General features: G+C 42.4%; 1 protein-coding gene and 1 long non-coding RNA gene across 3 annotated transcripts; both read left to right on the top strand.

Annotated features, from left to right (window-relative positions):
- The first annotated feature begins 799 nt into the window (after positions 1-799).
- Positions 800-2,760, top strand: LOC120686552. 2 transcript variants are annotated; one of them, XR_005680234.1, is made up of 2 exons: positions 800-1,244; positions 1,411-2,760. It is a non-coding gene; the product is annotated as an uncharacterized LOC120686552 (long non-coding RNA). The 2 variants fall into 2 exon arrangements; XR_005680233.1 differs by having other exon boundaries at positions 805-1,304.
- Positions 2,761-17,059: 14,299 nt separating this feature from the next.
- On the top strand, positions 17,060-19,029 carry LOC120686149 (homeobox-leucine zipper protein HOX7-like). Its single transcript, XM_039968322.1, has 3 exons — positions 17,060-17,643; positions 17,963-18,042; positions 18,499-19,029. The coding sequence occupies exons 1-3, from the start codon at positions 17,581-17,583 to the stop codon at positions 18,728-18,730; spliced, it is 375 nt and encodes a 124-aa protein (XP_039824256.1). The 5' UTR covers positions 17,060-17,580; the 3' UTR covers positions 18,731-19,029.
- The last annotated feature ends 3,521 nt before the right edge of the window (positions 19,030-22,550 follow it).

Here is a 22,550-nt window from a genome sequence, read left to right as displayed (position 1 = left end):
GAAACATTCTTCTAGTACCTCTTGTGTGCATCATCTTGAGTACACATAATAAAATTTGTATGTAGATGGCTTTCTCTCGGAGAGTCCATATATATGGATACAACAAGTGGCCAAACAATCAGCTACCTCTTGCATTCGAAGTGGGCAAACAGCACGAGCCCTTGGCCGTGGAGCGGCTCCCGGCCGGGGACAGTTTTTATAGGACCCTGTAAAAAAAATAGAACCCCAAATAAATATAGGACCCTGTAACAATCATACCTGGCATAGCTGAAAAAATATCCAAATAAATATAGAACCCATATAAATACTATATATATATATGTGACAAGTTTTATCTACACTCTGGCTACTCTCACCATCAGTATACCATTGTGCATATGTCAACATACTCATTTATCACTTTGAGAATGTTCATATACTAATTATAAGATACTTCAAAGTGATATACACAAAAAATTTCAGAAGCAACCCTATTTTTAAATATATTATAATTAGACCTTAGTACTAGTATATAAAAATTAGTATGTCCACGTACTCTATGTATAGTCACATACCCAAAATATATACGATCATAAATGATCAGGTCTGATCACATACTTCACATACATGCTCTTCATTGGGTCAGATACATACTACATTATGAGATACATACATGAGAGTAGCTATACGCTCGTGTAAAAACATATAAAAAAACTATATATATATATATATATATATAACTCATTTTCTGTAGCTGGCCACAGAATAAGTAATTTTGTGGCCGGATTCAATCCTTCGTAATTGCGATTGAACACCCGCTCCGGCGCGAACATCCTGCGCGGCTACCAGCCCATCCCAGCACGGCTACGAGCTGAGCCGGCTCGGCTCTGACCCAGCATGGTTGCTCTTAATCAAGGCATCCTAAAATTTCTCCTCTTTCTAATTCCTCTCTTTCCCCTTCTGACAAGTGACAACCGGCGGCGCAGCATGGTTGCTCGGCGACCTCTACTACCCCTTCTCAACCCTCCTGCCTTCATCATGGTTTCCATGGGCGGGTGCCACGACGGCCCATCGACGGCTCCGGACAGTCTGCGGCGTCGCAGCGGAAGCCATTTTTCCTGTCCCGACGGTACCATACTAGCATCCCCCAAATCGGCGACCTCATCTGGAGCGGCCCTGCGACTGGCCGGCAATGCATCATTTCCTGGCAGCAGAGACACCCCAAACTGGTCTGCGCACGGGAGATCAGTTGTCAAGCTGCTCTGGTAAGGGCTCTTCGCAAAATCACCAATTGTTCATCCGCCCATCCGGTTGTCCCCCTGCAGGTAAAGCGTTCGACGATATGCGCCTGTGGCAGCAGCAGCGGCACTTTTTTTCTCGTCATGCCCAAATTTTGATGCTTTTTTTTATCTATTTTACTCTTTTTGTTAGATTTGGAGATAGCTGGTGCTCTATCGTGATGACAGGGCCATTCTAGTCTTGTAGATGGCCGTCACTGAGCAAGGTGGAGGCCGTGAGAGGTCCGGTGTGCTCCACATATGTGTTTTGGTTCTTTTCCGTTGCTCTCGGGTGAGCAGCTTTGTTTTGATTCTACCAATTTCAGGTACAAGACACCATTGTAAATATATAGTTCTCGTAATTTTACTAGGCCTTCATTGTCTCTTCACATCGGTAAATTCACCAGATAATTTACTGCTATTACACTTCTCAGTTTTAGATTCATGTAGCCGAAGTACTAAATGAGCATTGGTCACCATATTATTTTTGCAAGTTAGGCCTCTCTTTCTCTGAACATTGTTCTACCATGGTCATGGTATACATTGTAAATTTGCTTCTCTACTCTCTTCTATTCTTTGCTTCCCATTTAGTAAATTTAACATTTCACTGAGCTGTATGGGTGACCACCAATATATTTTCATGAACCTTGCTTTCCTGTTACATATAATTTAACATTTCGACGTGGCATTATGCTCTAATTTCTCATATACTCTACTTGCCTATACTTAAATTTTTGTTACATATAATTGTAAAGGAAATAGTTACGAGAGATATTCTAAAGGAAATAGTTACGAGAGATAGGAGTATGGTGAGTATGTCAATGCATAATTTGTTTATACGTCCTGTTTTTGGCTCAGGGATAATTCCAATTGTTTACTACCATTCTCATTATGATGATTTCAGGTGATAAGGACATCTGGGCAAATAGTAGGCCAGGTCTGCTTAGATTCATTTGGGAACAACAAATACGCGTCTGCATCGACTTCAATTTGATGACCAGCTTCCAGTAATCTGGAGATTCTGATGCCACAGCACAATTGGCATCAGGTCCAGAAGACTAGTAGAAATGCTCCAGACATGATGAGGCTGCACCGGTGATGCTGTTTGCACGGCCATCTGAGAAGCCCAACTAAAATGAGAAAGATGACTAAACACATGCAGCGAAACATGCCTCAGTTTACGTCATCCGATTTGTTCTTAACACATCAATGAAGTACAATGGCTTTGGTGGTCTTTCATCCTGATGTTTGGTGTCAACATAAATACAAATACCCAGCTACTATCTTATTTGTAGTTGTTTTGTTTTGTTTGGTTTCGACAGCGTGTTCTATGAGAAAAAAAAACTCAGATTAGGATGCCATGCTAAACCTCATTTTGTGAATTTGTTATGTCCTACTCTCTTTTTTCTTCCATTGTGATAACCCACTGTACAAAGATCTGGTACATATCTGAAGGCATTGCCGTAATTGTGGTAATATTGGATTAGGAACCCTTTTTTGTTAACCTCAGCACGCCTGTGTGAAATACTTTTAATTGGTATAGAGATAAAGCCATTGTGGTAATAAAGTGATGATGTTAATGCTTACCACTCTTTACAACATTATCGTAAATAATTCTTTGCATCTACAAATTCGTGCAACTCACGGCCTCCAATTCCTTATCTCAGCAAGATACAAATATTGTTAAATTCATAGGCACAAAATAGTTTGCAACATCTAGGAATCCCCTGCTTTAATTTGGTGACATGAAAAGCACAGAGTAAGCTGTAGACAACATTATTAATTCTTTATGCAGAGTATTGTCGCCAGTTGAAATACAAATTCTTTTTTCTCAAATACTCTAGTTTGTGCAAATGAGGAACAGTATGTAAAATAGGCTAATCTTATGACGTCCTCAGTACGCACAGATGTAGTGCCCCTCCATCATAATTATTGTAACCCTACATCCTATTTATCATCTCAAACAAATTTAACTATTGTAAATAGATTGTGGTAAATGGCTCTCATCATTATAGTAATTTGGTCCTATAGAAAATAAAGCAGCCAAATTGTGGTAAACTTCCGTTCTAAATATCATCTCGAACCATTTGAATCATCATAATTTGATTAATAAGGTTACCTATCTCATCAGTTAAGTGGTTTCATCCGAACATCGAAAATCCACAATGTGGTAACTTGCCGTCCCGAATCATTGTACTCAATTAACGATAATTAGCTGTCATTATGGTAACGCGCCCTTTGGGAATATGATCAATCATGAAGAGTCTGTCTCGTACAACAACATCGAAGAAATTACTATTCATCATGTTGCACATTCATACAGCATATCTATTTAGCTTCTCGTACATAATAGGAGTAGGACTATCAAATCATAATTTTTTAGTAAATGCTAATGCAAATGACCTGTCCGAACAAGATAGACAAAGAGTCCAGTATCGCATTAGCAATTTAGCATGCACGCTTTGTCAAAAAGCTTGGAAATAAAGCCCTACATGCTAAACGTTGAGATTTACATGTTGCAAGAAACAATAATGCATGATTGCCACCATCGTCCCCGGCAGAGATGTCAAGTTGTTCCCCACGGCCTTCAGCGTCATCGCGTCACCATCAGTGTTGATGATCAGACGCGTGTGGTCGACGGGGCAACACGGAAGGCCGCCGGAGTTACGACATCCATGTAAGCTGCCGGAGTTACGAACGCCGCACCTGAGACAACGGCGACATGGATTGTCAACGCAGTTTCAAGCACAATCAAATTACGATACCTGATGATGATGTTGCAGGGCTTGCAGATGCAGATTGAACTGCAGCTGTCCATTGTCGAGCATCGATTATAGCTGCTCTCCAGACTCTAGGGCCTCATTTTTTTTTGTTCGTAGAAATTACGGCAATATATGAAAGACGCAAGCGTCCCCATGGAAGGTAGGAATCATTGCCCCGCGCCCATGGAGGCGATGTCTGCGGAAGCTATGCACCTGGACGCCCTACTCCCTCTCGCCCGGTCATAAAGCCGTACAATTAATGACGCTAATGATGGATTGGAAATTTTTGGCGTATTACTCAACCGCTCGGCTCGGAAAGCACGGCTTGCTCGTAACCCTCTCGCCCTGGCTCAGCTTGCGGGGATAGCAGATCAGACCAATGCGGGTCGTTGGATTGCCTGGCCATAGAATAAGGTATTCTGTAGCCGGCCACGGAATATACTCTCCGTGTGTGTATATATAGTGCCGATATATATAAAGAAACATATATAAAATGTGCCAAGATAAATACAAGGCAGTATATATATATATATATATATATATATATATATATATATATATATATATATATATATATATATACATACAAATTAGTTGTTGGCACATAATTTATTTTAATCGATTATTTACAAATGTTTAGGGTCACGTAGAAATAATATATAAATATAAATAAATTCCACTATTATTATTCCTAATCTAAAAACACTATTAGAAAAATGAGCTTTTGTTGCGCACGTTAGTACCGGTTAACTTTTGATCCGGTACTAAAGTTGGTACAAAGCCATTTTAGTACCGGGCCAAGTACCGGTTGGTGTTTTGGCCCGGTACTAAAATAGCGCGGCCATTTAGTACCGGTCGGTGTCTTGGCTCTATACTAAATAGTTCCCCACGGGTTACTTCAAAAGGAAAGTATCTCCTACCCAGTCATATGCGATGCATAGATGAGATGGTAAAGAAGGTTCGCGCGAGGCTTGAGGTCGTGAGTTCGAATCCCACGGATCGCGCATGCGCATATTATCCGTGAAATTCGCATCACTTGTGACTTGGGCGCGTCGGACGCGCGCATGTGCGGGGGCCTCCCGGCCGTTCCTCAATTTTTTTTTTAATTTTTTAGGCGCAAAGCCATTTAGTACTGGTCCGTGTTACCGACCCGTACTAAATAACCCCTTTAGTACTGGCGTTTTGGCCGGTACTAAATGGCGTGGCATTTAGTACCGACCAATCGGTACCGGTTAGCTGTCCGGTACTATAGGGGGTTGCTGACTGTTGACGCAAAAATCAACACACTAGAATCCGAGGGCAAGTGTTCGCCAAGCACGGAAAAATCAACCAAGCGTGCTAGTCAATTTGACCTGAAATTGACAAGGAAGAAAACAAAGTCAAATTCGTGAGCGTATTGGCTGGGATTCCGAATGTCTCTCAGATAAGTGTATCGGCAAGCTCTGCCGATACAGAAAGCGACAAAAGGATATTAAATGCAAGCGCGTAGTAAAGGAGCGCGTCGGCAGGATCAGCCGATGCACTAAACGATGAAACCGGCTTTGGGCAGCCGATTTCACGTGTATAACAAGATCCAAGCTGCGAATGTACAACTTAGATGATATAAACTAAAAATAAATCTAAACCGGCTCATGAGATGACAAAAGTGTTACTGCAAAACCTAAAGCCGATCTAGTTTGTTTTTAGCAGATAGATCTGATGAGGGCCAAAAAGCATAGGAAAACCAACAAATCTATCCGATATCGATAAACTGTGAATAAATCCAGATGAGACAACAGCGATGCGCCCGGAAGTCAAAGTCTAGATAAACTCGATAACTTTTGAATAGATTTGAACGAAGCCACAGCGATGCGCCCGGTAGCTAAAGCTCAAATATACTCGGTAAAACGAAAACTCACCAGCAAACCAAGTCGCTCGAATGTGAAGCATCCTTGATCAACTTGAAAAACTCGTCGAAAAAAAAGAAGAAGAAAAGGCGAAGTCGCCGAAAAGTGCAAAGTAATTGTAAAGTTTTTTTTTTGTATTGGATGTGTATCAAGTTTTTCCGGTCCCTTACAACTCATATTTATAGCCTAGCACTTTCAAGTCCTAGCCGATCACGGCAAACATTACTTGAGTCTAAAGAAAAGACTAATTAAAGATAAATTACTTTAAATATTACAACCGAATCATCAAGATTTTCGTAGAGTCCGGATCCTCTTCTCATTCCTTGACTTCATCGGCAACTCTCCATCGGCCGAGCACCAGAACAGACAAATCAGCATCTTCACAGCTGTTATTGCCATAAATTAACAGGGTTAATTTATGGGCCGAAAGTAAGATGGGCTTGAAGCAGGAGATTAAAGAAGGCTTGTAAATCGGCTCCTGCGTGAGCGTTTGGGCCACATGGGCTATGTATCTTTAGATTTAGTTCAAGATTAGAGATAGAGTCCGATCGGGACAAGATTAGTTTAGATTGTTTCCCAAGTCTCCGGACAATAAATATGTACCCTATGTTATTCATGAAAGAGGGAACGTCATCACGTCTCGCAAACAACAATCTCGGCGCATCGCCACCCCTAATCCTAGGGTTTCATCCAAGTAAGCGCCATGCTGCCCTGATCGCTTCTCGCGATCAGGGCAGCGTTGTTCTTGCTTTTACCTTGATATTACTCGTACTGAAGCGTTTTTTATGGCGAGTAATGCTAGTTATCTTGATGTTTGTAGCATGGCTTTTAATAGATCTATCGTGCTTTGTTTCTTATCATCTACGAACATCATGTTGCCTTTATGCGATTATGTCATCATCTTATTCTAGCTCTTGTTGCATAGAGTTAGCTGCGTAAAGGCAACACCCTGCTTCTTTTACCTCTGGTAGATCTAATCTGTTATGGTTTGCTCTTTTTTAAGAGTTGGCGTAATATCTGCTAGGTTAGGCCTTGCAAACGGGTTGGATGATCCGGTGGCGTGTTAGATCCTCTGCTCTAGTCTTAACAGGGAATTGATCCGGGAATCAGCTTTTGCTAGTTCTTAGGCCTCTGTTTTGGTTATGGTTTAGTTATCTGTTACGTTTATTAGGCCCAATCACGTGTAGAATATTCCGATCTAGCAGTGAAGCTTTTACCGTCATGGATTAGATCAATTAGATTTAATCGAAGCAGCTTTACACTCATTCGCTTTATTTATCGATATCCGGATAGATGCAGATCCAATCTAACACCGGGACTCGATCGGCTCTTTAAAGCCGATGCAAGAGTCATCCCGGGGAGCCGACCACGGCTCAGATTTATGTTTCCACGTGTTTGTGTATGCAGGCAAATCATCGCAAGCACGTCCCCACCTTCCTGATCGGGTATAGGTCAGGTGGCACGCCCTGCGTCTTCACAAGCCGCGGCGTGTGCTGGAATTGCGGGCCGTCGACGAGGGAGCAGTGCCTGCCAGCGCCCCGGCAACCTCCCGGCTCTTCGTGTTGCCTGTCGCTGCTCGCCGGTGGGTTTCGACCGACAACAACAACATATTCCTCTAGTTCATCGGACGGACTCCTATCGGCCGATTCCAACCCTGTACATCTTTTGGTTTCTTTCAAATCGGCCACCTTCCCTTTATAAAAATCACCTTCCTTGACATGTGTCAAAAAACGGTGTTAACACATGCCCGCCAGTTTCGGAGTAATTTATTTTGCTCCGAAATTAATTCTAATCATGCTTGCCAACGTTTAAACGGATCACTGTCTCCGAAACAAACAGTGCACCGAATTCCCATTTTGCCCTTGGGTAAAGGTTATAAATATCCGCGTCTCCTTTCTCGCTGGGACTTCTACTGTAGAATTGCCCCGCCTTCTCTCTTGCTCAAGAACTCACCTGCTCCGCCACCGCCATTGCAACCAGAACATCCTCCTAGGGTTTCAAGCTCAAGAACCACTTTTCCAGCGATGGCGTCTATCTCCAAGATCCCAGAGGTACATTTCTCTTTCCCCACCTGTATCTCTACTTTCTATTCCCCTTCTAATTTCTTCAGTCGCGTCTCTTATTTCCGCCCTTTTCTTCCAGAATCTTAGGGGCAATATGATTATTCCGCTAGAGAACCAAGCCAGCATGATCTGTTTAGGCCCTATGGGAAACCCAGATCTGACCAGCATAATCAATCGAGAAACCAATAGGATCCCCCTGAAGTCCTCCGATATGAATCTAGATTGGTCTCAGGCCTTTAGATCTTGGCTGAGCGTCACTCCTGAGTGGAGAAATTGGTTCCGTAGGATGGCCCTCTCTCAGAGAACCAATTGAGAACAATATGATATCAGCCAATGTCTGAACTTATCTTTATCGGAAATGATTAGAAATGAGCCGATGCTCATATCGGCCTCTTATTTTTGGTCTGACGCTGTTAACGCATTCATGTTTAACCATGGGCCAATGACACCTACCCTGATGGATGTTGTGATGCTCACTGGCCTGAATATCAACGCTCCTGATAGACCTTTCCGTTTGCTAGAAAAAAAACATCTTTCAAGATTGAAACAAAAAGCATCGGCGGATGGAAAGGATATATCGGCAAGAATATGAAGACCGGATCAGTATCTGACAGAGAGCATACTGCCTTTCTCAACATGTGGCTTGAGAAATTCATCTTCTGTGGCAAAGCAGTTGGCCCAACAAATAATAATCTCAAGCTGGCAGAAACTCTGGCTACTGGCAATCTTGTTCCTCTCGGCAAACATCTTCTGGGGTCAGTTTACCACCTGCTTCATCAAGTATCATCCAGACTCAGAAAGAACCAGCCGATCACCAACTTGGGAGGCCCCTGGTGGTTCATCCAGTTGTGGCTGCATATGTACATGCACAAAACTATGACAGTTGAATTATCAGAGATAGAATTCCCATCAGAAAACTTCTCTGAAGAAGAAGAAACCATCACTCGCCGATGCACATCATTTGGTGAAGTAGTTATCATGATTGCCAATGATCCCAAGACCCTTGGCATTACTGACTTTTTCAAGTCCTTCTACAATGGGTTCCCAGACATCTCCACTATCTGGTTTGCATATCAGGATAAAAAAGCCATGTATGAAAATCCCTTCAAGTTCCAGTTTGACTCATGGAAAACTGATGAAGAAGCCACCAAGATCATGAAGGAAATAATCTCTGCAAGGATTCTGCCAATTAATTTCACAGCTGGTAAAATATCCACAGTTATGAATTCTATAATCCATCAGTGGCAGCCAGACAATTGGGATTTGGTCAAGTGCCCCCCTCTCTCTTCTTTGTCGGTAAAGTCCAATTCAGAGGAACTCTCAATAGCGCTCTCTCTTATAGTCGGCTGAAAGATCTGGAGCCTGATGTAGACATGAGACTCTTAGCCGATTGGCAGATTGCACCTTTTGCTGCTACCTCTTTCATCCAATGGTGGTCTGAATAGCAAGAGCATATCTTCTGCAAATCGGCCAATCTATATTAAATGGCCTTGAATGAAAATTATCGGACAACCGATAATGAGGTACAAAATCAACCCTGTTCCCCATGCTGTACCGTAATATTCTTTACTTGTATCTAACGTCCACCTGAATAGGATAACAGTAATGATCCTCCAACGATAAGCAGAAGCGGTCAGTCGATCAATTATGCCTTGCCAGCTGATAAGTCAAATATCGGCTATGGCGCTCCAACTCTAATAGATGTGGCCACTAGGAGAAAACGCAAGGTATCTAATACCAAGGTGACAACTCATAAGAAAAAGAAATCTTCAGGCAAATCTTCAGCAGTAGCAGTACTCCAAACAGACACTTTGATCGACCTTCCCTCCTCTTCTTTAGAAGGTAAAAGCCTGAACCCCCATGTCTTCATTTTATCTGAATGCTGATAACATCCTTGCTTTATAATTAAGATGCCCCCTGAACACCAATTTGGAGGAGAAGAAGATCTTCATAGCACACCTCCTCATACATCATCAAATGTTCAGGTATTATTATGCTTACTCAGCAAGTATTTAAATTCTCCAATGATCCTGAATTTGGCATTATTTTCCTTTGATTTTCATCAGGCACAGCATTCACCTTCGGCTCCCAGGAAATCCAAAGCAAATTCTCCATTGATACAGGTATGATTCCAAAGCTTGCTCATAAATACATTATGTATATTTTGACAATCATCCTTCAGCTTGCCGACCATGCGCTATCGGGCCAACCGGACATTATAATCCCGAGCTATTCATCGCAGCTCCCCGTCCCTGCTGGCTCCAACATAGAGGAAATATGCCTGAAGCAAGTAAGCATTCTTCCCCTTGGCCGATTTCATCATCCCTTTGCATCCATCGGCCATCCTAATCACATCTCCCTGTTAGGTACAAGGATCTCCAGACAATAGCCTGTTTTCTTTTCAAATCGGAGCTATTTCCCAAGAAGAAGGAGAAGAAGCAATATCGGCCGATCCAGTTGTATTGTCGGATGAAATCAAGGCCAAACTCCAAGAATCTCTCCAATTCCTAAATTAAGACATCGGCCAACTGATCAAGAATGCACAGCCGATCCGCACCATTTTAGAAGAACTGGAGGGCAAGCTTCCAGAATCAATTGAAGAAGCACTAACTCCTGCAGCCTTCATCGAGAGTCATCGTGCACAATTCAACAAGGCCCGGAAACAACTTGTTGATCGTCTTCAGCAGGAAAAAGTCATCAAAGAAAGGGACGACTTCAAAGCTTTAGCAGAATTGGCTGTTGGTGAAATCAAATCCCTGAATGACACCCAGGCTAGCATCTTAAGGAACAAAGCTAAATTGGAAGCTGAATGTGATCTTCTTCTGCAAGAACTTAATCGGGTAAACCAAGCAATAGACATCGCAGATCACAATCTTTCTCAGATTCCACCGGCTATCACCAAACTCCAAGAAGATAAGCAGAAATATGCTCATCAAGCATATCAACTCCATAAGAGACTCCAGCCGATTTGTAGCTCTTCGGTGAATAATAATCAAGTGATTGCAAACATTGATCAAATTCGCCTGCGTGCGATAAAAGTAATCCGGGAAGCTCCAGGATTACTGTAAAGGCACTCTTTGTATTGTAATCTCTAGGAATTGCAAACATGATCCAATTCCAGAAACTCTGTCTTTGTGATTTATTGCTCTAAGGTCGACTCATATCGTGTCGGCCATATTACAACCGATGCATCCAACTTACAAATCGTCTTTTACATATTTTTTGCACTAAAACCAATACTTCCTAGTATTGGCTATAACTTATAAATCCGACCGATACTACAATCGGCCACACCCTTCATCGATCAAGACTCATCCGAAGAATCTCCCGACTTTACCGATGTGACTTCATAATCAGCCATCTGAAAGAAATCCTTCTCCCATGCTTGACCAGAAAGACAATTCATCCGATCATAACTCACTATATGGGCTTCAGCCGATGCCACGCATAATGACGAATCGGCCGATACTACTTCAACAGTATTGTCAACCCACTGAATCAAACATTGATGCATAGTAGATGGAATGCAACAGTTGGCATGTATCCAATCCCGACCCAGTAGCAAACTGTATGAACCTTTGCCATTAATAACGAAGAAAGTAGTAGGAAGGGTCTTACTGCCAATTGTGAGATCGACGCATAATGCCCCCAAAGCAGGAGACACGACCCCTTCGAAATCTTTGAGCATCATATCAGTCTTTGTCAGATCATACTGATTCTTCTCAAGCTTGCGTAGCATAACATAAGGCATTATATTCATAGCTGCACCTCCATCAACCAACATCTTTGTAACAGGCTTGCCATCGACAAATCCTTTTAAGAACAGTGCCTTAAGATGTTGCCTCTTGCCGTCTTCTGGCTTCTCAAACGTTGCAGGCAACAGTTCCAAGTTCAACTGTGCCATGGCTTCGTCTAATTCTGGTACATGATCTTAACCACTTGGCGCCATAAACTTATTTGGCATTATGAAAACCATGTTAATTGGCGCAACCGATGATTCAGAATCTTGATCATCATCGGCTCTAGGCTTAGCATGCCAAACTTGTGATTTGACTCCTTTCCTGTTCACAGTTTGTTCTTGCTCTTCCTCTATGATCTCCAGCTGGCGTAACCTCTGAACACGTCGCTTCTGAGACCTGGTCAAACCTCCTGGACACCATTGAGATTGATTCATGCGATCAGGCTCACGCTCTGGATCTCTTCGCATCGGCTGATCATCTTGCACTCTGTCATCGGCCATCTGTTCCAGCTGATCATGTGCGGGTACTATTCTTCCAGCAAGATCACGTAGCATGGTTCTGCCCCCCAGTCGATCATGCACCGATACCTTTTTTCCTAGCCGATCATGCACAGGAGTGCGCTCACGCCGATAGGGTTCATGACGTGGCCTTTCATATGATCAGCTACCTTGACCATTGCACTCGGGACAATCATATGCCGATGGCAATGTCAACCCTTCTTCCTAGCAGTAGACAAAGAAAGGACACCTCCAATGATCTTGCTCGCATTGCTCCTCTTTTTCTCTACGCTGCCGCCTTTCACGATCACTCTGAAACTTGTTCAACAGAATTTGAGACGCGACACGCCTACGCGGTGCCGATGAACGTCCAGCATCCTCCATCGGACCCTTTTTTTTGACCTCATCGGCCACTATCTGTGCTTTAGGATCAATAGCTCCAGATTTCTTGGCCGATGATGACGTCAGAATCTTGGATTGCGAAGAACATTTGTCCCTGGCCACGTCGACCATGTTCGTGGCGAAAGGATGTCCGTCGATCTTCATCGTCTTTTTGGGAACCTCAAATTTCAATCTCCCTTTTTCAAAAGCCATATGAATCTGCTATCGGAAAACCTTGCATTCATTTGTATCATGCGACGTGGCATTGTGCCACTTGCAATACTTCATATTCTTGAGCTCGTCTTCCGATGGAATCTTGTGATATGGCTTCAACTTGATCAACCCTTCCGACAATAACAAGTCAAAGATTTTGTTGGCTTTGGTAATGTCAAACCCATATGACTCAGGTTCTTTCTTCCCAAATGGATACGTCACCGGCTTCTTGCTGTTCTGTATCCACTCAACCGATGCGACCATTTCTTGCTCCTCTTCAGATTCATCATTAGCAGAATACTCCACATAATTTATCTTTTTCTGAAAAGGCTTCTTAGACTCATAGAATCGAGTCTCTCCTGTCATCCGACTCGCGATCAGGCTAATGCTCTCAAACTCTTGCGATGCATATTTATCTTTAATGTGCGGCAAGAGCCCATTAAATGCCACTTCCGCCAAGTGCTGATTGGACAAAACCAGACTATAGCAACGGTTCTTGACATATCTGAACCTCTGAATGAAAGCAACGACCGATTCATCATTTCTTTGCCTTAAACTAGTCAAATCGGTCAACTTCAATTCAGTAATCCCAGAGTAGAAAAATTGATGAAATTGTCTCTCCAGATCAGCCCAATATAATATGGAATTTGCTGGAAAAGTAGTGAACCAAGCAAAGGCCGATCCAAACAAAGACAAAGAGAACAAACGGACTCTGAGTGCATCATAGTTGCTCGCTTCTCCCAACTGTAGAAGAAACCTATTAATGTGTTCCATCATAGATACTTCTCCCTGCCCTGAGAACTTTGTGAAGTCAGGCATCTTGTACTTGTGTGGGAGAGGAATCTGATTGTAAGCCGGAGCATTGGGAGTCATGTACATAACAGATTGTTGCTTCGGCCTTAAGCCAAACTGCTCCCTCATCACTTCAGCTATCTTCGTGCTCCAATCAACTTGTGTTTCAACATTTGGCGTCTGTTGGGGAGAAGCCACGCTCGCTGCGTTGGTCATCATTGCAAGTTGCTGAGCTACATGATTCATCGGCTGTTGAGCCGATCGCATCTGTTGTGCTTGCTGGGACATCTGATTGGGTATCTGCTGAGCCATCGTCGGCTGTGGAGCCGATGGGTTAACCGACTGTTGACCAGTAATATCCATGTACGGCATGTTGACATACCGTAACTGTCCAGTAGCCTGATCATGAAAAACCCAGTTGACTCCTTTCTGGTGAGGGGACTGCAACAGAAGGATTTCAGTAGGAGATTGGGGTTGGAGCATAATCGCGAGACGCTGCTGTGGGGTCATCGGCGGTGGTGCCGATGCATTAGCTTGCGCAGCCATCTGTGTACTCCATGTGCCTTGCGCATTCAGCTGCATTATCGATGCATCCTGTTGTGCACTCATCGGCTGGGTAGCTGATGGATCAGGTTGAGAGGTCATCGGCTGAGAAACCGGTGTTTTAAACTGCATCTTGGGTAGCGTAGAAAAGAAATCTGGATGCATGCCAAACCCAGTAGTAGGATTCCATCCCTTAGGAAAAACGGACGCAGACCCATCTTGCATAGATGTAGCAATAGGTGGTGTAGTCGAGTAGATAGGATCTGTTGTAACTGCTGACGCTGCAGTAGCAACCTGTGGTGGGGTTTGACTGTTGCTTGTCCCTGCCTGGCTATTTGGAGCCGACAGAGCTGCTGCCATAGACACCTCCAAGGGAATATATTGCATCTGATTATGTAGCAAGGACCCATGCAACCTGGAAACGTGTCTTCAGCAAAAGTCTTGACCACCGCATTGTGAACTGTGTTGCCCATGACTGTTGCACTCTTGATGAAAGCTTGTGCTACAGCTTGGCCAACTGTATCCATCATCTTGTTCTCATGTTGAGCCTCTGTCAATGGCTGGAATGTTGGAAGATTAAACTTCTTGATCACTTCGCCAGATCTGTTGATGCTGTACGACTTGAGGCATTCACGTTTGAATTTCTCCACCAGCTCTTCATATTCCTTCTTTTGTTCTTCTTTGAGCTTGTCCTCAGGAACAGGAATCTGGTTCTCTTCACTGACCGCAGATTTATCAGTAATGTCCACCATGTTGAAGCTTTCTGTCCCACTGGGCGTGCCAAAAGATGTGTTGACGCAAAAATTAACACACTGGAATCCGAGGGCAAGTGTTCGCCAAGCACGGAAAAGTCAACCAAGCGTGCCAGTCAATTTGACCTGAAATTGACAAGGCAGAAAACAAAGTCAAATTCGAGAGCGTATCGGCTGGGATTCCGAATATCTCTCAGATAAGTGTATCGGCAAGCTCTGTCGATACAGAAAGTGACAAAAGAATATTAAATGCAAGCGCGTAGTAAAGGAGCGCGTCGGCAGGATCAGCCGATGCACTAAACGACGAAACCGGCTTAGGGTAGCCGATTTCACATGTATAACAAGATCTAAGCTGCGAATGTACAACTTAGATGATGTAAACTAAAAACAAATCTAAACCAGCTCTTGAGATGACAAAAGTGTTACTGCAAAACCTAAAGCCGATCTAGTATGTTTTTAGCAGATTGATCTGATAATGGCCAAAAAGCGTAGGAAAACCTACAAATCTAGCCGATATCGATAAACTGTGAATAAATCCAGACGAGACAACAGCGATGCGCCCGGAAGTCCAAGCCTAGATAAATTCGATAACTTTTGAATTGATTTGAACGAAGGCACAGCGATGCACCCGGTAGCTAAAGCTCAAATATACTCGGTAAAACGAAAACTCACCAGCAAACCAAGTCGCTCGAATGTGAAGCGTCCTTGATCAACTTGAAAGAACTCGTCGAAAAAAAAGAAGAAAAGGCGAAGTCGCCGAAAAGTGTAAAGTAATTGTAAAGTTTGTTGTATTGGATGTGTATCAAGTTTTTCCGGTCCCTTACAACTCATATTTATAGCCTAGCACTATCAAGTCCTAGCCGATCACAGCAAACATTACTTGAGTCTAAAGAAAAGACTAATTAAAGATAAACTACTTTAAATACTACAACCGAATCATCAAGATTTTCATAGAGTCCGGATCCTCTTCTCCTTGACTTCATCGGCAACTCTCCATCGGCCGAGCACCAGAACAGACAAATCAGCATCTTCACAGCATATTCCACTGGTTCATCGGACGGACTCCTATCGGCCGATTCCAACCCTGTACATCTTTTGGTTTCTTTCAAATCAGCCACCTTCCCTTCATAAAAATCACCTTCCTTGATACGTGTCCAAAAACAGTGTCAACACTGACCAGTACTAGAGGTCAGTTCTCTAGCCGTGAAATCACAAATTTCTCTATTTATTTTTGAACCATGAAATGAGCTACATTAGCAACAAAAGATGAGAGGATGAAGTTGTTAACCTTCAGAAAGTATAATGGATAGAGGAATGAAGATCTTCTCAATAGCCGAGAGCAAGAACTTGCTCACCCGAAGCAAGAACACACACAGCGGAGAGCAACAATTGTACTGGATGGCTCGGGCTGGGGTTAAAATGCTGGATATATAGCGTTGACATTTAGTCCCGGTTGGTGACGTCATCTGGGACTAAAGGTTAACCTCGCTTAGTCCCGGTTGGAGTCAACAACCGGGACTAAAGGTCGGTTGTTGGCTCCAATCGGGACTAAAAGTTAGCCACCAACCATGACTGAAAGTCCCCGCCAACAAAAGCCTGTGGCCCTATCCGTTGGGCAGGGCATTTTAGTCCTAGTTGGTGGCTCCAATCAGGAATAATGCTCCCATTAGTCCCTAGCCTAACTCTGGCCGAGACTAAAACAAAAAATTGAAGGTCTGTTCTCTACTAGTGTTAGGTTGCCTACATTACCGGGCATTATTGTAATCTAACCTATTACCGGATACGTGAAATTGTTAGGCACGCTATGAAATTATTTTCTTTTGTAAAGTCTTGCTATTCGCCCATCAGTACTATAAATATGGTGCTTGCTTACTGCTTTCTCTACGAATCATTTCCAGCCCCCTCCCTATTCTCCGACATGGAGCTTGAGCTTAGTCTAGGGGTTTCTCCAGCTCTAGCCAAGGGCACTGCCATGCATATTCTGACATGTACAAGCGCAGGCGATAGAGAAGGCCATGATGAGCTTGTGCTAGAACTAGGAGCACGGACAGCCAAAGGAGACGAACTAGACAATCTGAAGACATCCATGCAACCAGAAGACGTGCAGGAAGAGGATCTTTACCAAGGCTGCCCTCAACCAACTGCCTCTGCAGAAACAGGTACGAAAGAATTTCTTTACGTGTCCGAATCGGCGAGGTTAGGGACCTCTATGAGTAGCAAAGAGGAATCGATTTCTTGAAAAAAAAAGTGCCATGGGTCCCACATAATATAATAGAAAATTGCACACAAATTCTTTATGTAATCTTCTCTGCTTTCTTCGGGCGTACACAGCCGCTCGCTCAAGCTTTGGATTCGGTCAGATAGGTGAGAGAAATTTGTTTTTTTATTCACCACGAGTCAGACTCCAAACCTTGCAGCGGTTCTTCCCTCTCCTCCATGAGTTGTTCTCTCGGATGGTTGACTTGGTTCATCTGCATGCCACGTTGGCCGATGAGTCGTTTTTACTTTCGCACTGGAGAAGCCCTAAGAGCCAAAGTTCTTGTTCTTCTTCTGGACGTACGGTGATAAGTCCTTGTCTGTACAGGGAGTGTGAGCTCATCCTTGCGGGTGGAAGTTCCTGTGCGCCAGGCAGCTAAAGACAAGGGTGGGTTTGGTGGTAGAACCGAGAAAAAGCTGAGGCTGAGCAAGGAGCAGTATGGGTTCCTGGAGGACAGGGTTCCTGGAGGACAGCTTCAAGGAGCACAGCACTGTGACGCCAGTAGGTGTTCTGATTACTATATGGCCCCATTTCTGTCAAAAAGAAATTACATGTCCTGTTGTATTTTTGGAAAAGAGTCCTGATATGTTAAGATTTAAATACCGCATTTAAAAAAAAATGAAAACAACTCAACTATCAAAAGAAATTTTGAGTATATACAGCTTATATCAGACAGTCATTGTAGAATGCAAGCCCTATCGATCATTGACAGGAATTTTATTTTTCTTCTTATTTACAAACAAAATACGTAAGAAGTTAGAATATGCATGTCTCATTGAATTAAATTAATTTTGTTTTGTTTTGTTTTGGAATACTACAGAGACAGAATAGTGACATAGCGAGCCAGCTCAACCTTGGACCGCGGCAAGTGGCCATCTGGTTTCAAAACAGAAGAGCTCGGTAGTGCATATCATAGACCCTTTTTCTCATTGATAATGCATATCTTGGTGTCTAGTAAAAGTTAGGGTACTACCTCCATCCTAGAATAAGTGTCGCTATGGTATTCGTGTCGGTCAAACCTTTTTAAGTTTGTCTAGGTTCATAGAAAATATTAGCAACATTTGTATCTCCAAATAAGCTTATTATGAAAATATATTCAACGGTCTATCTAATGATACTAATTATGTACTATAAATATTAATATTTTCTTGTATATATTTTGTCAAAGTTAAAAGTGGTTGACTCTCCCAGAAGCGAGAATGACATTTATTTTGGGATGTGAGGAGAGTATGTGTGTGTGTGTATATATGTATATGTATACATGCATGTATATATATATGTCGTTGACTTGTTTTTCTCGTACCAAAAAATTCTTTTACATAATATAATAATACCGTGAATTCAATAATATCTCAGGACAAAGCTGCTGCAAACCAAGGAGGAGTGCGAGAACCTGAAACGTGGCTGCGCGGCGCTAACACAGGAGAACCGAAGGCTCCAAGGAGAGGTCGCGGAACTGCGCGCCTTGCTTACCAACCCTGCAAGTTTTACAGCCACCAACCAGAGCTCCGTTCCGTTCGGCACTGTGCAGAGGGGCCCGCCAGGACCGATTTCTCTTGTACTCGGTACTCCTCGTCGTAAGTGCTAGGGCGCAGCTCCACCATCTGCCGCTGCCCGATCGCCGACGACACTGCAGCAGCCGTGCCAGGGTACTGCCGGCCTGGTGGCGTTCCAAGGTGCGTGCGTATAGCGTACGGTTAGGAAGATGCAGGCGGGCGGTACCGGCAAGATGGATGTTCAGCAAGGCAAAACGTATGCGCAGCGTGGAAAGGCACGGGGGTTTGGCCAGCTGGTGCACCGGCACATGTTTATTAAGAGCCCCTTGTTAACGTACGTGTACTCTATGCATGTTTATGCAATATACGCTTGTATAGTATGTTAAATATATGTATATATGGAGCGCTTTATTATTGTTTTGTGAGTTAAAAGGCTGCTTGCTCTGGTTTCCTTAGAATCGTGGCTGCCCCAACTGCGCCCGAATGTGACCACAATCAATCTTCCTGTGGAGAATGGAAATCCGCTGCGAGAATTTGTGTTCTGCTTGTGCTTTCTTCTAAGACCTTTATTTGTGTCCATTTGTAAGAATAGTATCTGTTTATTTAATAACATTGTATCTGTTATTCACTCGTGGCATCGTGTGGAAGTTGAGCCTGAGCAAACATAAGATATAAATCTGATTCTGTTTTTGAAACCGAGTGTGGCAAGCAGCCGTTAGAAAGCAAGCACTAGTGCAAACTAGTTAGGTTGGCGCGCCATGCGCGCCTATACGAAAATGTTGATCAAATAATAGTCGAAAAATATTATCTATTACTATACTCAAAGGAACATCATATCGATGTAATGAATCAAATCTAAAAATTACAGTAAATAAGCATAGTAGTTTAGAGTCTGAGAGTGTACCAATCCCAAACCTTCTAGTATGGAGGTATAGATATTTTTTAGGATTTTTTTTTATTTTAGTAGGTATATTTAATGGATTGGTTTACATTTATTATGGGTTTTGGTAAGAAATAAAAGGTAAGATTAGCAATGAATGAATGATTCAATTATATTTTGCGAGTTTATGAAGTGAAAGCGAAGTCCAAAAAATAGTAGGGCTACCACATGTGAACGTAGTATATAAATTATTTTTTATCTATAAAAAATAGTTAAATATATTTTATATTTTCAAGTAATGGAAGGAATATTTTCTTAAAGGTAAGAGATCCACTCAATAGAACTGTGGGTCCCACCAAATAATGTGCGCGGGACCCAATTGAATAGTATGTGGGTCCCACATGGACCCCACCTAAATAGTACGTGGGTCCCACCTAAAAAGTATGTGGTCCCATATGGGTCCCACCTGAAGAGTAGTTGGCGCGCTATGCGCGTCTATACCAAAATGTTGATCAAATAATAGTGGAAAAATATTATCCGTTACTATACTCAAAGCAACATCATATCGATGTATTAAATCAAATCTAAAAATTACAGTCCGAGAGCGTACCAATCCGAAACCTTCTAGTATGGAGGTATAGATATTTTTTAGAATTTTTTTTGTGTTAGTAGGTATATTTAATGGATTGGTTTACATTGATTATTGGTTTTTTAAGAAAAAAGATAAGATTAGCGATGAATGAATGAATCAATTATATTTTGCGAGTTTACGAAGTGAAAGTGAAAAGTCCAAAAAGTAGTAGGACTACCATATGTGAACGTAGTATATAAATTATTTATATATATAAAAAATAATTAAATATATTTTATATTTTGAAGTATTGGAAAGAATACTTTTTTAAAGGTAAAGAGACCCACTCAATAGAACTGTGGGTCCCACAAAATAATGTGTGCGGGACCCAATTAAATAGTATGTGGGTCCCACGCGGACCCCACCTAAATAATACGTGGGTCCCACCTAAAATGTATGTGGGTCCCACGTGGGCCCACCTGAAGAGTATGTATCTCCCATGTGGGTCCTGCATGAACAGTTCACGGGCCCACGTGGGGCTAAGGCTCGCGTCAATTCTTGGCATTTTAGTAGATAGTATATAGATGTCTGTATTTTCAACCGCGCTAGTCCTAAGTGACCCCAACGGAAATGCCCATTTTTTTGCGGTGGTTGCTTATGTTGATCGCTACTGGGAGCAGGGATATTTCTGGTGGCAGTATTGTTGTGTCGCCCACCTTTGAAAATCTGTTTTCCGTTCGGTGCACTAGCGGGTGCAAATTCTGACCGCCAGTGTTATATATATAATCAGAAATCGTTTTGTTACTATGATACTAGTGCGAACAGGCAGCTGCGGCATGCCGCATTTCCCCCCTGAATAGCAAAGATGAAAAGGAAACAGCGCCAAACAGTAAAGGTGAATGAAAAGTGGTGAGGCCGAGATTTAGGGTGTGTTTAGATCCCACACCGTAAACGCAAAAAAGCCATAAACACATTAAAGTGAAAAAGAATCTTTCTAATTTGAAGTACTAAATGAAGTCTATTTACAAAACTTTTTGCATGGTTGGGCTGTAAATCGCGAGACGCATCTAATGAGCCTACTTAATTCATGATTTGTAACAGTGATGCTACAGTAACTATCCACTAATTATTGATTAATCATAAATTAATTAGCATCATTAGATTCGTCTCGCGATTTACAACCCATCTGTGCAAAAAGTTTTGTAAATAGATTTCATTTATTACTTCAAATTAAGAAGATTCCCACGCAAATTTTTTTTATGTTTACACGCCCCCTAATCCAAACACGGACTTATTCGCATTTTACGGAGCGGAGTGTATGCGAGGCAAAACAAGTGACGTGGTGTAATCATGGCCAAGCAACCAGGAGACGCCAAAATCATGTTGGCACACGTAGGACAGGACTGGGAGACGTGGCAGGATATCATTTTTTTTCATTTGTGGGCCAGCGGCATATTTAGTAATATTCTAGTGAAATATCGTATCCGGAACAGTGACTACAAACATGCTTGTTGAGAGAAGTAACATGAAACGGTGACGCACTGACACCGACCCGGCCGCCTTTACATATCATTTAGCACTGGTACTTTTTCTTTTGCGTGGGTCATCCTGGAGGTGTGTGCTCATTACTCTAGTTGTCGGATAAATTAATTAATTAGCGTGCTGGTTTGTCGCCAGATCTCATTATATTCGACTGTACAAAACGAATCATTAACAACATGCCACGCGTTGAAACGTTAAATTTCCACATATTTGCAACAACAACAACAACATAGCCTTTTTTCCCAAGCAAGTTGGGGTAGGGTAGAGATGAAACCCGAAAGAAATTTCCACATATTTGCAAAAATAACAAAAAAAAGAAGCTTTTTTCATCTTGAAAACTGGAACAATCAACTTGTAATATAATAATATCATGGGTCCAAAACAGTTTCATGTTCTAAAAATGGGTTCAAAACAAATGACGTTCTAAAATGCACGTAACTGAACTTTTAAAACACTAAATACCAGGATAGGTAATAAAGTAGTATTACTTGTTATGGGAGGAGGAAATATGAAGATTTTAATACTCAAAAGCACTTCTAAAATATGGAGCTATTGGCTAACCCTAAAGACTAAGATGGGATGTTGAAGGAAAAGAAGTCCCCCCCTTTACACCCGGTGCAGATGGTTGTAGCAAACATGGCTCTAACGCCATGTCCTTGGGGATCTGGTGATTGAATAACAATATAGACATTTGGAATAACAAGTTTGTTAAAGAATGTGAATTACAGAGATTATAGGTCATAATGATGCAAGATATAAAGTAGCAATGAATATTAGCTATACGACAATACTTATGCACAATAGTTGATGAATGGTAGAAAAGGACAAAGACCGGCCGGATGATCCAGTGATTGGTTGGGTTCGAGCATTCATTGTAGTCAAGAAATATTGTATGGACCCGATGATCTGTCGAAGGCAT

This window comes from Panicum virgatum, chromosome 8N (genome assembly GCF_016808335.1).
Source record: "Panicum virgatum strain AP13 chromosome 8N, P.virgatum_v5, whole genome shotgun sequence".
NCBI classification, from domain to species: Eukaryota; Viridiplantae; Streptophyta; class Magnoliopsida; order Poales; family Poaceae; genus Panicum; species Panicum virgatum.
This window is presented reverse-complemented; position numbering and strand designations above follow the sequence as displayed.

What these genes read in the sequence shown, in the direction of transcription:
- LOC120686149 (XM_039968322.1), top strand. Translation starts at nt 17,581, where the DNA reads ATGGGTTCCTGGAGGACAGGGTTCCTGGAGGACAGCTTCAAGGAGCAC. An exon ending in AGCACAGCACTGTGACGCCA is followed by an intron (nt 17,644 to 17,962) that starts GTAGGTGTTCTG and finishes GGAATACTACAG; the next exon opens with AGACAGAATAGTGACATAGC. An exon ending in TTTCAAAACAGAAGAGCTCG is followed by an intron (nt 18,043 to 18,498) that starts GTAGTGCATATC and finishes ATAATATCTCAG; the next exon opens with GACAAAGCTGCTGCAAACCA.